This window comes from Pristiophorus japonicus, chromosome 7 (assembly GCF_044704955.1).
Source record: "Pristiophorus japonicus isolate sPriJap1 chromosome 7, sPriJap1.hap1, whole genome shotgun sequence".
In the NCBI taxonomy this organism is placed as follows: Eukaryota; Metazoa; Chordata; class Chondrichthyes; family Pristiophoridae; genus Pristiophorus; species Pristiophorus japonicus.
Genome location: NC_091983.1, coordinates 217,950,786 through 217,969,479, shown reverse-complemented (window position 1 = coordinate 217,969,479; position 18,694 = coordinate 217,950,786). Strand labels below are relative to the sequence as shown.

Below are 18,694 nucleotides of genomic sequence, written 5' to 3'. Positions count from 1 at the left end.
AGCACAGATTAACCAACCATTCATCGCAATGCTGTTTGTGGGTACTTGCTGTGCACCACAGGCTCCCTACCCGACAGCAGTTACCACCCTTCAAAAGTAATTCATTGCATGCAATGTGCTACTTGAGGAACGGCAAAGTGCTGGATAAAGGCAAATTCTTTCTTTCTTTAAAATAAAAAGGACCGAAACAACCAGGAGCGGGAGGAAGGAGAATAAAAAGCAAGACCTCTCCAAATGGGTTTGTGTTTTGGTAAAGTGATCCGACAAGATAAATAAATAGTGTTCTGCTTACCGATTGCGCCAGAGGTCAAATGGAGAGTGGTCGTCTATATATACACACACACCTCACCCCAATCATGGTGGCTTGCTGCATTCCCCTCCCCCAGGGTTGGATATAAACAGATGGATGAAGCCGCAGCAGAATACAAGCAGTCTGGGGTCCAGGCACATGTGTGATGTAATGCAATCTTTAATCCCACTGCTCTAGATAGATACACACTGGTCGTTATAAAATACTGAGGTTCATCAGGGGGCCAGTGCAACTGCTTAAGCTGTCGGTCAGTGACTGGATTCTCTAAAGTCCCTCACATCATCCTGGTAAATCTCCTTTGCAGACTCTCCAAGGTCTTGACATCCTTCCTATAGTGTTGGATACAGCTTGGTCCTATCAGTGATTTATAAAGGTTCAGCATAACTTCCTGCTTTTATACTCTATGACTGCCTCCATTTATAACACCCAGGATCCCGTATGCTTTGAAACAAAACAACCGTTTCAACTTGTCCTGCCCCCATCAAAGATTTGTCAATGTGATACCCCAAGTTTATTTTAAGGATTGTTTTCAAAGGAACATACAAAGTATGATATCTGGAGTATGAAGGCTGCATGCTAGATAAAGAACGAACCTTAAAAGCAAATATTTAAAAATGGCACCCAATCACGGGTCTCAAATATCTCAAAGCATTTCAGGTACAAGTAATTACTTCAGAAGTGTTGGGAAATGCAGTGACCATTTCATCTTAGAATAGCACAGCACAGAAGGAGGACCTTCAGCCCATCAAGTCTGCATTGGATCTTTCAAAGAGCAATCCAGTTAGACACACCACCACTCTTTCCCCATATCCCTGAAATGTTTTCTCTTTCAATTAATTATTTATACAATTCCCTTTTGAAGGTTATTATTGAATTTATATTCACTATCCTATCAGGCAGTGTATTGCAAATACCAACACGCCCCCGGGGACCCCCTGCAAATACTAACACGCCCCCGGGGACCCCCTGCAAATACCAACACGCCCCCGGGGACCCCCTGCAAATACCAACACACCCCCGGGGACCCCCTGCAAATACCAACACACCCCCGGGGACCCCCTGCAAATACCAACACACCCCCGGGGACCCCCTGCAAATACCAACACGCCCCCGGGGACCCCCTGCAAATACCAACACACCCCCGGGGACCCCCTGCAAATACCAACACGCTCGCAGCCACTCATGTAAATCACAGAAATTAGGACACAGGAGACCAGTCAGTCCATGCCTATGATCCAGCTTTTCAACTGGTGCTGTCTTCTCTGTATTCGCACATGCCTGCCCCTCCCCCATTCTATAACCTTTAATATTCCTTCTTTTCAGATACATGTCCCATCTCCTTTTAAATGTTACTTTGTCTGTTTTAATAGCCACTTGTGATAAGGCAATCCAGTACAACAGAAACATTGCTTCTAACTTCTCCATTCATTCACAGTGATAATCCTGACACTATGCCTTCGTTAATGGGTCTCAACCAGTGGAAACAACCTGTGTGTTGGTCCCAGCCCACTGCAGTCATCTCTGCCCACCCGGTAAAGGCGACACCAATGGTCCAAAAGCCGCTCTCCTGGGATCACAGTGCCTTAAACAATAAACTTGCATTTACTCACCCTCACGCTCCTCAAATTTCCAGCTCTTTTTGGCAACTTCGGCCAAGGCTCCGATTCCGAGTCCGACAGCCAAACCTGTTCAAAGAGAAGCGAGCAGGAGTAAGCAATGGGTGAGGAAGCCCACCTTCACGCCCCCCCCCCCCCCCACCCCTCGACACGAGATTAGGGGACTAAAGCAATCCCCAGGCACAGCGCCCCACGGTGGCTTATTGGGGGAAGGGCGGTAGCACTGACCATACTCTGGAGAGTTAGCGGGCTTCAGCACAGCACAAACCTCCTCAGTGCTGCACCGTCAGCCTGGATGATCATCGAATAATACCGTGGGATCTTTTATTATAAACGCCCGAGGGGGCAGACAGGGCCTCGGTTTAACATCTCCTCCAACGGACGGCACCTCAGTCAGTGCAGCACTCCCTCAATACTGCATTGGGCTGTCAGCCTAGAAGGCGGCAGAACCAGGGACCATAAATGAAAATTAGCAGAAAGCAAATTTGGAACAGGTTGCCGAGGCCATCCCTGCACCCCGCCCGCTCCCTCAACCCTGAATGGTCTGGTTCTCCTGACTGGGCAACAGCTTCCGCAAGCAGACCCATTTGAATTGGCCCTGCATTTTTATTCATCGCTTTTAACAATCCCGGTTTTAACAGTCCCTAATTGTAGCACAGTACTCACTGGCAATCATGTGGGATGTCGACGAAAGAGAAGAAAAATATCACCCGACGAATATGTACAGGCTAAACTACTGGGTCGGATTTATTTACAGTGCAAATAATAAACAGAAGCAAAAGAAAACAGCACGATAGGAATACAGTACAACACAAAAACTACAAATCAATCCACAAAGCGTGAATATACACTTTTAAGAGTGTGGGAGTGAAATTGGTCCTCGGCGACAGCACAAAAATGGGCAATCGTGAATCTGTTTTACACCGCAATGGATTTTCACCATTTGACTTCAAAATGACCAATGTAACCCTCACCCCCTCACCCCCTCATGCGTTTCTTGCAGATTGGACCCACTGCAAACTTTTGAATGAAACAGTTGAGACGGGATGTTGCTGTGGGACGATGACCAATCCAGTCTGGCCCACAGAGCTCGATGCTTTGATCACGAGTTAAAGTTAGCAGGCTGATTGATTCTCCGAGTACCTCCATATTACCACCAGTTCTAAAGAGGCTGGGAGAGCAACAGATTTCACACTTTGAGGTACAGTGTTATGGTCTGGAAATTGCTGATTACTCTTCACGTTTCCCCACCGACTGGATTTTGCTACTTATAATAGATTCCTCTAGTGGCTCTGTAGTCAGAGAATAGTTATCAATTTTAACTACAGCTATTTTTTTTTTTTTTTTAAAAGTATGAAATCAAGACAGAAGACCCCCCCCCACCTCCACCCTCCACCCGTCAGAGGTTAGTCACACATAGCAGGTAATTGTAACTATTAGCGCCGGGCAAAAGTTGAGATATAGCAAAATGACAGCCTATTTTACACCCCGCCCACTTATATTTCCCTTTGCAGTCAATGGGCGCAGTATAAAATGGGCAGCCCATTCGCTATCACCTGACTGCCCTCCAGCAATAATTACTCCCAAAGGATGATAAATGTTTCAAATGATATTGTGAACAAGGTAATCGAGTCCAAAATACACAGGATACTGTAACAGACCGGGCGGTGGCTGAATCACTGCAGGCTTTAAATGAAGGTCCCTGGCTAGGCCTGGACTTGCTCACAAGCCGACTCCTGCCCGACACGCACCTGGAACTGAAGGCTCCAATTCAACCATACCAGTTCCCAGCTGCTGCGAGACACATGCACGTCAACACCTCTCTGCCCCTTGGCTGACACCTCCCACATCTTGTGCAATGCTTCTCTCACAACCAAGGTCAATTCGGTTGTTGACAAGATCGCCAGAGATATAACAGTGGTGTTCAAAACTATGAAGGGTTTCGATAAGGAGAAACAGCTTCCAGCAGCAGGATTGGTAACCAGAGGACACAGATTTAAGATAATTGGCAAAAGAGCCAGAGGGAAGAGGAGAATGTTTGTTTTTTTAAAAACTCAGCAAGTTATGATGATCTGGAATGCACTTCCTGAAAGGGCGATGTGAGCAGATTAAATAACGTTCAAAACGGAATAGGATAAATACTTAAAAAGTAAAAATTTGCAGGGCTTTGGGGAAAGGGCAGTGGAGTGGGAAAATTAGGATAGCGCTTCAATGAGTTGGCACAGCCACGATTGGCCGAACGGCATCCTCCTGTGCTGTAAAAGCATGATAGACAGACAGGCCTGCATTTCTACAGCACCTTTTATGGCCTCAAGACATTCCCAAAGTGTTTTACAGCCAATTAAGTACTTTTGACATGTAGTTACTGTTGTAATGTAGGAATGTACGATTCTATCATAGGCAGTCCTTCGGAATCAAGGAAGACTTGCTTCCACTCTTAGCACGAGTTCTTAGGTGGCTGTACAGTGCCACCCAAGTGCCATCTTGGGTCCCTGATAAAGTGCGACATCTCCACTGACACCTGGGAGTTAACGGCCAAAGACCACCCAAAGTGGAGGAAGTGCATCTGGGAAGGCGCTGAGCTCCTAGAGTATCATCGCCAAGAGCATGCAGAAATCAAGCGCAGGCAGCGGAAGGAGCGTGCAGCAAACCAGACTCCCGCCTATCTTTCTCTTCAACAACTGTCTGTCTGTCCCACCTGTGACAGACTGTGGTTCTCGTATTGGACTTCTATAGGAATGTATCTGGCCTCCAATGAGACACGACTCGGGGGGAATCCGATCTTGGAGAGGGTGTGAGCTGGTAAATAGCAAACAATTCTTTTCACTGGTTGATGAATCGGTAACAAGAGGCATCAATTTAGGATTAGCATTGCTGCCAAGGGGGAGACTAGAAGAATATTTTTTAACGCATTATTAGAATACGAGGTGCATTACCACAAGAGACTGTCAAGACAGTCACAGCAGCTAATTCAATGAAAAAAAGAAGCAATTTCACAAAGGGTGCAGGGAAAGGGAACATTTAGATAGCATGCTGGATCCACATCCGGGCTAACAGACACGGCTGAACGGCCTCCATCGGTGTTGGTATTTCTGCATTGACAAGTTAGATATCACGGGACTGCGTGGAGCTGAGTTAACATAACATAAAAATGTAGAAATAGGAGCAGGAGGATGCCATTTGGCCCCTCGAGCCCGCTCCACCATTCCATAAGATCATGGCTGATCTGATCATGGACTCAGCTCCACTTCCCCACCCGCTCTGCATAACCCTTTACTCCCTTAAATCGCTCAAAAATCTGTCTAACAGACAGAGGCTCACGTGAGATGCTGAACTAGGTGAATTCCCAAGATGGAATGGCACAGGTTTTGAGTCACATGGCCTCAGTGTGTGATGGAATATTCTGTAATTCCATGTTAAAATCCTAAATATATAGACAATGGTGATTTACACAGCGACAGTCGCGGAGGGGGGAGGCGGGGTACTGTGGACTAACATCCCATTGCGGGGTTCTGACCCAAACCACACTACCCGTGGAAAGCTGCTAAGCCGAGGCTGGGCCCAGCCACACAGGGGCGGACAGGGAGTCAGAAGCATGTAGCCCCCACCGCCCCAGGGTGTTCTCATGTTGCCTCCTGTTTAAAATTAGGCCCAGGGAACTTCAGTTGCAGGGAATAACTGGTCAGGGGTGGTTTAATGTCAAGTAATAAATAACTATAAAAAAGAGATTTGCATGCCACCAGATACTTTAGACATCACACTCGAAGTGTCAGACATTTCATTCGGTTTTTATTCTGGCCTGGAGTCAAAATTTTACAAACTTCCCTCACCAAACAGCAATTAAGCTCTGACTGACCTCAGGCTGTGTTTACTTACAGCAATCAGGGAAGGGTCTCTTTTTTACCTCTGGAAAAGAGAAGGCCGAGGGGGTGACCGAAGAGGTTTTTTAAATTAAGAAAGGATTTGATAGAGTAGATACATATTATTTCCATTTGTGGGGAAGAGCGTAACTAGAGGCCATCAATGCAAGGTAGTCACCGAAAATCAAATGGGGAATTCATTAGGAACCTCTTTACCTAGAGTGCTGAGAATGTGGAACTCGCTACCACAGGGAGTGGTTGAGACGAATAGAATAGATAGAGTTAATGGAAATCTTGATAAGCATGTGAGGGAGAAGGGAATAGAGGGTTATGATGATGAAGTTAAATGAGGAAGGATGGGAGGAGGCACGAGTGAAGCATAAACATCAGCCTGTTTTTGTGCCGTATATTGTATATGCTGCTGGTCCACACTGTGCCACTCCTGGGCCTCGACCTCCGGGCCTGCTGCGGTCCTTCGACCTCTTCTGGGCCCCGACCCTGCCGCTGGGCTAGACCTCGCACCAAGAGACGGCAACCAATTATCTACCTGGGATGCCGTGACATCTGATTTGTCATCCCCCCCACCCCCCCCCAACCCCCTTTTTGTCTTCGTCACACTCAGGCTGGCTCGCGCTGCTCCCTGCGGTGGCTCGCTCCTGGTGTTCCTCTGTTCCCACCCAGGTCGGGTCGGGCCGCTCCAGCAGCGGGGCCGTGGCCCAGGAACAGCGCAGCAAGGGCCGACAGAGTTTGTGAGGCTGCCACTGTGTCCTATGAAACCCAGAGAGTGGCCCTGCAGGAAGGAGAAAGGAGGACAGTAGCAGTATGCACTGTATGTACTAGGCCCATACTGCGGAACTTGGTCTCCAGTCATCTTGGACCCTCTTGCCACTGGACCAAGACCTTGCTCTGTCAAGCCTCTGATGTGCAACGGCCACCCCACTTTAAAAGAATTCATGCACAGGCATCTTCCACCCTTCAAAATGAAGTTCGGGAGGAACATCAGGACCCTCCTGTACAACCCCAACAGCAACAGACTGGAAGGGCGTTGCCCACGAAGCTCAGATGTTGACATCCTAAATGAGACCTGATGGGCAGGGGAAGGCCAGCTCAAAGAACAAGGTGCTGGTTACACCTTCTGGAAAGGTAAACCGGAGGAAGAATGCAGCCTCCATGGGGGTGGCTTAGTCATAAAAAAAACTAGTTGGCCGTCTCATGACTCTTCAGCTCACCCTAGCCAGTGCGCTATGGTCATCAGCGCATACACCCCAACACCGGAAGCTACAGAGGAGACAAAAGAGGAACTTGAACAATACCTATACCGAGTACCAACAGACGACAAAGCTGATTCGCCTGGGTGACTTTAAGGCCAGAGTTGGAAAGGACATTGACCACTGAGGAGGTGTGATTGGCAGAGAGGGTAGGGAAAACCAACTCCAACGGACCCCCTCTTCCTGACGAAATGCTTAGAACATGACCTCGTCATAACCAACACCTTGTTCCGTCAGAAAGACAAGTACAAGGCTTCATGGCAACACCCTCACTCCAGGCACTGGCATCTGTTGGGCTATGTCATCATCGAGCGAGGGACCGCAAGGATGTGCGCATCACCTGCGCCATGACAGGAGCTGACGACTGCTGGACAGACCACCGCCTAATCCGCTCCGTCATCTCCATCAACGCAGCCCCAAAACAGCGATGGCAACAGAAGCAATGCCACAAGAAAAATCAACACTGGAGCACTCAAAGACCCTGATAAGAAAGCCCTATTCAGCCAGCGCATCACAACCAACCTGGCGACTCTGACCTAGAAACGCAGAGTGCCAACAGCGCCTGGTCTGCTCTCAAGGCTTCCATAATCAGCACCTGCAGAGTGACGCTCGGTCACTTGACCAGGAAACACCTGACGAGAACGACAGAGATCCAGGAGCTAATAAGCCGCAAGTGCAAGGCATTCTTGGACTGGAAACAGCAACATAACTCGAGAGCAAGAAAGCAGCTCTAAAGACGCCTGCAGGCTGAGGTCCAACAAAAAACTCACAACCTAAAGAACAGATGGTGGGTGAAGAAAGCGCAGGAGATCCAGCAACTGGCCGACAACCACGAAGTGCGTGGATTCTTTAGCGCAGTCAAGACCAACTACGTCCCAAGCACTCAAGGTCCTACCCCACTGAGGGCCAAGAACGAAGGAGGTGCTCATCAAGGACAGCGAGGCAGTCAGTGCTTGCTGGAAGGAGCACTTTGAAGGTCTCCTCAACCGAGACTTTGTCTTCGACACGAATGTCCTCAACTCCATCCCACAGCATGCTACCCACCACATCTCAGCAAAACCCCAGCCCAGCATGAGGTTGAAAAGGCCATCCAACAACTGAAGAACAACAAGGCCTCAGTAGCAGATGGAATCCCTGCCGAAACACAAAAACATGGCGGAGAAGCACTACTGGCACGAATACACAATCTCAATTCTCTTAGCTGGAAGTAGCAGCATGCCAGGGGATCTGAGACTCGGTAATAGTGACCATCTTCAAGAAAGGTGACAAGTCAGATTGCGGTAGCTCGGAGTTTCCCTGCTGGCTGCCACTGGGAAAGTCATTGCAAGAATCCTCCTCAATCGCCTTCTCCCTGTGGCTGAAGAGCTCCTCCTAGAGTCTTAATGCAGATTCCGCCCACTAAGGGGCGCAATGGACATGATCTTCACCGCACCACAAATCCAAGAAAAATGCAGGGAACAGCACCAACCCTTGTATATAGCCTTCTTTGACCTCAAAGGCCTTTGACACGGTCAAGAGTGAAGGATTATGGAGCGTCCTCCAAGTTCGGCTGCCTCCAAAAAAGTTTGTCACCACCCTTCGCTTACTTCACGACGACATGCAAGCCGCGATCCTGACCCAACGGATCCACCACAGACCCGATTCACATTCGGACCGGGGTCAAGTAAGGCTGTGTCATCGCATCAACCCTCTTCGCGATCTAAAACGGGAAATCGTTCATCCTCCGCCGCCTCCAGGCCAGATCCAAGGTCATTGAATTACATTAATGCAAGTGTCGCCTGGGTAGCGCACACTTGGAGGCCAATCTCCAAGCCATCGTCAACACCATCACCAAAGTGTATGAGAGCATGGGCCTTACATTAAACATCCGTAAGACAAAAGTCCTTTACCAACCTGCCCCGCCACACAGCACTGCCCCCCAATCATCAAAATCCACGACGAGGCCTTGGATAACGTGGACCATTTTCCATACCTTGGGAGCCTACTGTCAAGAAGGGCAGACGTCGATGACAATTCCAACACTGTCCATAGTGTGTCAATGCAGCCTTCGGTCGCCCGAGTAAGAGTGTGTTTGAAGACCAGGACCTCAAACGCGGCACCAAGCTCATGGTCTACAGAGCAGTAATGATACTTTCCGTCCTATATGCCTCAGAGACATGGACTATGTAAAGCAGGCACCTCAAAGCACTGGAGAAGTACCACCAACGCCTACTCCGCAAGATCCTGCAAATCCATTGGCAGGATAGGCGCACCAATGTTAGCATTCTCGCTCAGGCCAACATCGAAGCACTGATCAATCTATCAACTCCGTTGGGCGGGCCATATCGTCCGCATGCTCGATAAGAGACTCACAAAACAAGCCCTCTACTCAGAGCACCGACAAAGCAAGCGAGCCCCAGGTGGGCAGAGGAAACAGTTCAAGGACACCCTCGAAGCATTCTTGAAAAATGCAACATTCCCACCAACACCTGGGAATCCCTGGCCCAAGACACCCTTCAATGGAGGAAGAGCATCCAGGAAACATAGAAAGTAGGTGCAGGAGCAGGCCATTCGGCCATTCAATAAAATCATGGCTGATCATTCAATCCTTGTACCCCTTTTCCTGCTTTCTCTCCATACCCCTTGATCCCTTTGGCCGTAAGGGCCAGATCTAACTCCCTTTTGAATATATCTAACGAACTGGCCTCAACAACTCTCTGCGGTAGGGAATTCCACAGGTTAACCACTGAGTGAAGAAGTTCCTTCTCATCTCGGTCCTAAATGGCTGCTTACCCCTTATTCTTAGACTGTGACCAACGGCTCTGGAACTCCCCCAGCAACAGGAACATTCTTCCTGCCTCTAACCTGTCCAATCCAGTCAGAATTTTATGTTTGAGATCCCCTCTCATTCTTCTAAACTCCAGTGAATATAAGCCCAGTTGATCCAGTCTCTCCTCATATGTCAGTCCTGCCATCCCAGGAATCAATCTGGTGAACCTTCGCTGTACTCCCTCAATAGCAAGAATGTCCTTCCTCAGATTAGGAGACCAGAACGGAACACAATATTCCAGGTGTGGCCTCACCAAGGTTTTGTACAACTGCAGTAAGACCTCCCTGCTCCTATATTCAAATCCTCTAGCTATGAAGGCCAACATGCCATTTGCCTTCACGGCCTGCTGTACCTGCATGCCAAACTTCAATGACTGATGTACCATGACACCCAGGTCTCATTGCACCTCCCCTTTTCCTAATCTGTCACCATTCAGATAATATTCTGCCTTCCTGTTTTTGCCACCAAAGTGAATAACCTCACATTTATCCACATTATACTGCATCTGCCATGTATTTGCCCACTCACCTAACCTGTCCAAGTCACCCTGCAGCCTCTTATCGTCCTCCTTACAACTCACACCGCCACCCAGCTTAGCGTCTTCTGCAAACTTGGAAATATTACATTCAATTCCTTCATCTAAATCATTGATGTAAGTTGTAAATAGCTGGGGTCCCAGCACTGAATCCTCCGGTACCCCACTGGTCACTGCCTGCCATTCTGAAAAGGACCAGTTTATTCCAACTCTCTGCTTCCTGTCTGCCAACCAGTTCTCTACCAACGTCAATACATTGCCCCCAATACCATGTGCTTTAATTTTGCACACCAATCTCTTGTGCGGGACCTTGTCAAAAGCCTTTTGAAAGTCCAAATACACCACATCCACTGGTTCTTCCTTGTCCACACTACGAGTTACATCCTCAAAAAATTCAAAAAGATTTGTCAAACATGATTTCCCTTTCATAAATCCATGCTGACTTGGACCGATCCTGTCACTGCTTTCCAAATGCGCTGCTATTTCATCTTTAATAATTGATTCCAACATTTTCCCCATCACCAATGTCAGGCTAACCGGTCTATAATTCCGTGTTTTCTCTCTCCCTCCTTTTTTTAAAAAAGTGGTATTACATTAGCTACCCTCCAGTCCATAGGAACTGATCCAGAGTCAATAGAATGTTGGAAAATGATCACCAATGCATCCACTATTTCTAGGGCCACTTCCTTAAGTACTCTGGGATGCAGCCTGTCAGCCTTCAATCCCATCAATTTCCTGACTAAGGAGGATTTCCTTCAGTTCCTCCTTTTCGCTAGACCCTCGCACCCCTAGTATTTCTGGAAAGTTGTGTGTCTTCCTTCGTGAAGACAGATCCAGTGTTTGTTCAAAAGGAGGGAGAGAGAAAACAGGGAATTATAGACCGGTCAGCCTGACATCGGTAGTGGGTAAAATGATGGAATCAATTATTAAGGATGTCATAGCAGTGCATTTGGAAAGAGGTGACATGATAGGTCCAAGTCAGCATGGATTTGTGAAAGGGAAATCATGCTTGACAAATCTTCTGGAATTTTTTGAGGATGTTTCCAGTAGAGTGGATAAGGGAGAACCAGTTGATGTGGTATATTTGGACTTTCAGAAGGCGTTCGACAAGGTCCCACACAAGAGATTGATGTGCAAAGTTAGAGCACATGGGATTGGGGGTAGTGTACTGACATGGATTGAGAACTGGTTGTCAGACAGGAAGCAAAGAGTAGGAGTAAATGGGTACTTTTCAGAATGGCAGGCAGTGACTAGTGGGGTACCGCAAGGTTCTGTGCTGGGGCCCCAGCTGTTTACACTGTACATTAATGATTTAGATGAGGGGATTAAATGTAGTATCTCCAAATTTGCGGATGACACTAAGTTGGGTGGCAGTGTGAGCTGCGAGGAGGATGCTGTGAGGCTGCAGAGCGACTTGGATAGGTTAGGTGAGTGGGCAAATGCATGGCAGATGAAGTATAATGTGGATAAATGTGAGGTTATCCACTTTGGTGGTAAAAACAGAGAGACAGACTATTATCTGAATGGTGACAGATTAGGAAAAGGGGAGGTGCAAAGAGACCTGGGTGTCATGGTACATCAGTCATTGAAGGTTGGCATGCAGGTGCAGCAGGCGGTTAAGAAAGCAAATGGCATGTTGGCCTTCATAGCAAGGGGATTTGAGTACAGGGGCAGGGAGGTGTTGCTACAGTTGTACAGGGCATTGGTGAGGCCACACCTGGAGTATTGTGTACAGTTTTGGTCTCCTAACCTGAGGAAGGACATTCTTGCTATTGAGGGAGTGCAGCGAAGGTTCACCAGACTGATTCCCGGGATGGTGGGACTGACCTATCAAGAAAGACTGGATCAACTGGGCTTGTATTCACTGGAGTTCAGAAGAATGAGAGGGGACCTCATAGAAACATATAAAATTCTGACGGGGTTAGACAGGTTAGATGCAGGAAGAATGTTCCCAATGTTGGGGAAGTCCAGAACCAGAGGTCAGTCTAAGGATAAGGGGTAAGCCATTTAGGACCGAGATGCGGAGGAACTTCTTCACCCAGAGAGTGGTGAACCTGTGGAATTCTCTACCACAGAAAGTTGTTGAGGCCAATTCACTAAATATATTCAAAAAGGAGTTAGATGAGGTCCTTACTGCTAGGGGGATCAAGGGGTATGGCGAGAAAGCAGGAATGGGGTACTGAAGTTGAATGTTCAGCCATGAACTCATTGAATGGCGGTGCAGGCTAGAAGGGCCGAATGGCCTACTCCTGCACCTATTTTCTATGTTTCTATGTTTCTATGGTCTGCCATTTCTTTGTACCCCATTAAAATTCACCTGGTTCTGACTGCAAAGGACCTACATTGGTCTTCACTAATCTTTTTCTCTTCACATATCTATAGAAGCTTTTGCAGTCAATTTTTATATTCCCTGCAAGCTTACTCATACTCTATTTTCCCCCTCCTAATTAAACCCTTTGTCCTCCTCTGCTGAATTCTAAATTTCAGCCAGTCTTCAGGTTTGCTGCTTTTTCTGGCCAATTCATATGCCTCTTCCTTGGATTTAACACTATCCCTAATTTCCCTTGTTAACCACAGTTGAGCTACCTTCCCAGTTTCAGTTGTAGTTCGTATATCTTCCATTTGGAACTCACTTCTTGCTGCCTCTATTTTGTTCTGAGCAACAAACCTTTTCCAGCTTGCTAGACTCTCCTCAATGTCTTTAATATCTGCTTCTCTCTTTAACTTCCCAGTGTTTTTGAAAATAATTCCTTCATCTGACAGACCTGCCAATTATAGTCATGTGCTTAAATTAAAAAGTCCAGACAGGGACGTACAATTGTTGAAGTTCATCCGTGTAATCTATAAATGTCTGCCATTGCCTATCCACTGTCAACCATTTAAGTATCATTTGCCAGGCCATCCTAGCCAATTCATGTTTCATACTATCGAAGTTACCTTTCCTGAAGTTCAGGACCCTAGTCTCTGAATTAACTGTGTCACTCTCCATCTTAATAAAGAATTCTACCATATTATGGTCACTCTTCCCCAGGGGGCCTCGCACAACAAGATTGCTAATTAGTCCTTTCATTACACAACACCCAGTCTAGGATGGCCAGCTCTCTAGTTGGTTCCTCGACATATTGGTCTAGAAAGCCATTCCGAATACACTCCAGAAATCCTCCTCCACCGCATTGCTACCAGCTTGGTTAGCCCAATCTATATGTAGATTGAAGTCGCCCATGATAACTGCTGTACCTTTATTGCACACATCCCTAATTTCCTGTTTGATGCCATCCCCAACCTCACTACTACTGTTTGGTGGTCTGTACACAACTCCCACCAGCGTTTTCTGCCCTTTGGTATTCCTCAGCTCTACCCATACAGATTCCACATAATCCAATCTAATGTCCTTTCTTACTGCGCTGAACACCTCAGGTCTCTATGCCGAGAGCAAGCTGAAGCCAAGCGTAAACAGCAGAAGGAGCGCACGGCAACCCAAGCACCCACTCATGCGTTCCTTCAACCACCGTCTGTCCCACCTGTGACAGAGACTGCAGGTCCTGCATAGGACTAATCAGTCACACGAGAACTCATTTTTAGTGTGGAAGCAAGTCATCCTAGACTCTGAGGGACTGCCTAAGAGACAGAGACAGAGACGCCCTGGTCATTATAAAACAACACATCGTCAGTCTCACCGTGAGCAATGCCATGGGAGATCCGCCACCTATCAAACAACATGGGAAAACTGCACATTCTAACCCAGCAATGTGAAGAAAACAACTCTGCGCTCCATCCCAAATCTTACTTATACATGTCACTAAAACTGCCTACTTCCATCACCAAAATAGCCCCCCTCATTGTGCCCCTTCAAAATCAATCTCTTCAACAGCTTCCTCACTGGGATATTGAGCTTTGTCTGACAGGGATCACAGGGACCTTTACATCCACCTGACTAGGCAAGGCAAGACTTAACAGTTAATCCAAAGTATTGCAAGGGTCGGCTTAAATTTTGCGGTCAAGTCCCACTGATTGGAAAGAGAGTCAATGAAAAAACTCACTCCCCTAGAATATCGACTCATTCATCTTCCCCAATCAGCTGCACACAGGGCCACTACACAATAATGCTGCCATTTGTTGCCTTGAACTGACAGCGACTAGGACACCAAGCGATAGACACAACAGGACCAAAAAGGAACAGAAAATATTACAAGTACATTACCTCCAAAGTTAGCCAGCCGCCCAATTCGAGTGGATGGTACTTTGCGTTCACGAGCCCGCTCGCTCAGCTAGAGAAATAAAACACCAAGACAATGAGGTCAGAGAGAGTGAGGGAGTTGGGGGGGGGGGGGGGGGGGGGGGGAAGAGAAAGAGAAAGAGGGGAAGGGTCTTGCATTTCAGCACCTTTCAACCTCAGGACATCTCAAAATGCTTCATAGCCAACAAAATAATTTTGAAGTGTGGTCACTAATAATGTAGGGAACACAGCAGTCAATTTGCACACAGCAAGCTCCCAAAAACAGCAATAAGATAAATGACCAGATAATCGTTTAGTGTTGGGAGATATAAATATTGGCCATGACACCGGAGAGAACGCCCGTGCTCTTCTTCGAAATAGTGCCACAGGATCTTTTACATCCACCCAAGAGGGCAGACTAATCATAGAATTTTACAGCACAGGAGGCCATTCGGCCCATCATCTCTGTGCCAGCCAAAAAGGAGCTACCCAGCCTAAACCCCCTTTCTAGCTCTTGGTCCGAAGCCCTGTGGGATACGGCACTTCAAGTGCCTATCCCAGTACTTGCAGACGGGGCCTCGGTATAATGTCTCATCCAAAAAGGCGGCACTCCCGCACAGTGGCTGAAGTAGGAAACCCAGCCGTATGCAGATGCCACATCACAGGTGAGTTCATTCCGACAGATCCAGTTCCCACAGGATGACTACTTCAGGCAAGCGAAGATCTTCGGCCCATCTAGCCGTGTCTCAGTGGGTAGCGCTCTCACCTCTGAGTCAGAAGGTCGCAGGTTCAAGTCCCAGTCCACAGACTTGAGCACAAAATCTGGGCCAACACTGCAGTGTAGTGCCGAGGGGGTGCTGCACTGTCTTGAGGTGTCATCGTTCAGATAAGACGTTAAACCGAGGCCCCATCTGCTCTCTCTCAGGTGGTTGTAAAAGATCATGGGCTGTGGGCACTACTTCAAAGAGCTGGGCGTTCGCCCCAGAATCCTGGCCAACATTTATCCCTCTACCACCATCGCTTAAAAAGCCCAGACGATCTGGTCATTATCACATTGCTGTTGGGACATCCTGAGGTTATGAAAGGTGCGATAGAAATAAAAGTATTTGTTCTTTCTTTATCTACCCAAAGATAGAGTTTGCAGGTGCAGCAAGTAATCAGGAAGGCGAATGGAATGTTGACCTTCATTGCGAGAGGGATGGAGTACAAAAGCAGGGAGGTCCTGCTGCAACTGTATAGGGTATTGGTGAGGCCGCACCTGGAGTACTGCGTGCAGTTCTGGTCACCTTACTTAAGGAAGGATATACTAGCTTTGGAGGGGATACAGAGACGATTCACGAGACTGATTCCGGAGATGAGGGGGTTACTTTATGATGATAGATTGAGTAGATTGGGTCTTTACTCGTGGGAGTTCAGAAGGATGAGGGGTGATCTTATAGAAACATTTAAAATAAATGAAAGGGATAGACAAGATAGAGGCAAAAAGGTCGTTTCCATTGGTCGGGGAGACTAGAACTAGGGGGCACAGCCTCAAAATACGGGGGAGCTAATTTAAAACCGAGTTGAGAAGGAATTTCTTCTCCCAGAGGGTTGTGAATCTGTAGAATTCTCTGCCCAAGGAAGCAGTTGAGGCTAGCTCATTGAATGTATTCAAATCACAGATAGATAGATTTTTAACCAATAAGGGAATTAAGGGTTACGGGGAGCGGGCGGGTAAGTGGAGCTGAGTCCACGGCCAGATCAGCCATGATCTTGTTGAATGGCAGAGCAGGCTCGAGGGGCTAGATGGCCTACTCCTGTTCCATGTTATTATGTTCTTATTCACTTGATGCATTTCTAATATATCCCACTGTTGACGAGACTGTCTAGTTCATTCTCAACATTACTTTTCCCCCTAAAAAAAGGTCTTTGTTTTCCAGAACCCCCAGAGCGGACACAAACATATTTCTAAAAAGATGTGGCACCTCAGTTCTAGACAGCATCAATCCTTTCAGTTCCATATAAAGTCTAGTAATGGGAGCAAGGCTGCAGACCAACCACTGCAACTGCCAGGGGCATGCTCTCAGCAAAGAATCGCTTGGATTATACACACAAGGGGGTGGGGTGGGGGGAGGAGGTCAAAGGTCACTGCTTCTTCAGTTACATCAGCAGCAGTGGTGTGAAAGTTGTGTTTTAAACCCCTCATCCTCTCAGGCTGCCATAGCTCAGCCTCGGAGTCAGCAGGCTGGTGGTTCGAGTCCCACTCCAGGGACTTGAGCACAAAAATCTAGGCTGACACTCTGGTGCAGTGATGAGAGGTTAAAAACTGAGGCCCCGTCTGCCCTCTCAGGTGGGCGTAAAGGATCCCATGGCACTATTCGAAGAAGAGCAGGGGAGTTATCCCCAGTGTCCTGGTCAATATTTATCCCTCAATCAACATCACTAATAAAAAAGTTATCTGGTTGCTTTTTGTGGGAGCTCAGTGCACAAGTTGGCTGCTGCATTGCCTACATTAAAGCAGCGACTACAGTTCGAAAGTACTTCACTGGCTGTAAAGCACTTTGGGACACCGAGGTTGTGAAAAGCGCTATATAAATGCAAGTTTTTTTCTATGGCAAGATGGGTTTGGATGGAGAAAGCCCTTTGCCCCATCCGTCCCGCTTGCCTGGCAATTACAGCATCGAGACTGTCTCCGGAATCAGTCCCCAGTCTGTCAGCTCCCACCAACAGAAGGGGTCCTGTTTGGGTCTAGCGTAGGTTCCATAGAACCTTACAACACTGAAGGCAGCCATTCAGCCCATCGTGCCTGTGACGGCTCTTTGAAAGAGCTATTCAATTAGTCCCCCTCCCCTTTCCCCATAACCCTGAAAATGTTTTCCTCCAAGTATTTATTCAATTCCCTTTTTGAAAGTTATTGAATCTGCTTTCACCACCCTTTCAGGCAGTGCACTCCAGATCATTACAACTCACTGCGTAAAAAAATTCTCCTTATCTTTTGCCAATTACCTTAAATCTGTGTCCTCTGGTTACTGACACTCCTGCCACTAGAAATAGTTTCTCCTTATTTACTCTAAACCCTTCATGATTGACACCTCCATCAAATCTCCCCTCAGTTGAAGGCACCTTCACGTCTTAAATTAAAGGTTGTGGGTTCATATTCCACTCGAGGAGACAATCGTTTAGCTGGTGCGGAAACTTTAAGACTTTGGATGACGTCCGATGGAAGTGTTATTAGGAGGCCGACGACATGTGCTCAGGAGGGGGGGGGGGAAAAGAGAAAGAGAACGAGGACGAGGTCGGTAACTATTGGAACGCCCCAAGGTTGTGCACTGTATCCCTCCTTGTCCGACATTTGGGGTCAGACTCGCTGGTCTTCTCCCCATCACCTCTGGGACCGGAATGACGCCTTGCGTTACAACAACTGCCACACACACCCGCTGGGTTCCTGTTTGTGGAGCCTTGCCATGTAACAATCAGTTCAACCACAACCCTGCAGCCCAAAAGAGGAAATAGCAGAGGCTTGGACTATCATTTTCCCATCCTCACTGGCTACAGGTGTGGTGCCAGAGGACTGCCAACATGCACCTCTGTTTAAAAAGGGAGAAAGGGATCAATCGAGTAATTACAGCCAGTCAGCCTAACCTCAGTGGTGGGATAATTATTGGAAAAAATTCTGAGGGACAGGATAAATCTTCATTTAGAAAGACATGGATCAATCAAGGACAGTCAGCATGGATTTGTTAAGGGAAAGTTGTCTCTGACTAACGTCATTGAATTTTTCGAGGAGGTAACCAGGAGGGTCGATGAGGGCAGTGCTTATGATGTATTGTATATGGATTTTAGCAAGGCCTTTGATAAGGTCCCACATAGTAGACTGGTCACGAAAGTAAAAGCCCATGGGATCCAGGGCAAAGTGGCAAGTTGGATTCAAAATTGGCTGAGGCAGGAAGCAAAGGGTAATGGTTGATGGGTGTTTGTGACTGGAAGGATGTTTCCAGTGGGGTTCCACAGGGCTCAGTACTGGGTTCCTTGCTTTTTGTGGTATACATCAATGATTTAGACTTGAATGTAGGGGGTAAGATTAAGAAGTTTGCAGATGAT

The 18,694-nt window shown here is 47.4% G+C and overlaps 1 protein-coding gene across 4 annotated transcripts in view; it reads right to left on the bottom strand.

Moving 5' to 3' along the window:
• The window catches only part of LOC139267455 (atypical kinase COQ8A, mitochondrial-like), an 89,548-nt gene that overhangs the window by 44,966 nt on the left and 25,888 nt on the right, over positions 1-18,694 (bottom strand). For all 4 annotated transcript variants that reach the window (XM_070885805.1, XM_070885802.1, XM_070885803.1 and 1 more), the window contains 2 exons: positions 14,600-14,666; positions 1,921-1,995 (listed from right to left, as the gene is read on the bottom strand). In XM_070885805.1, coding sequence (XP_070741906.1) covers positions 1,921-1,995; positions 14,600-14,666 — 142 coding nt within the window. The remainder of the gene's footprint in view (positions 1-1,920; positions 1,996-14,599; positions 14,667-18,694) is intronic.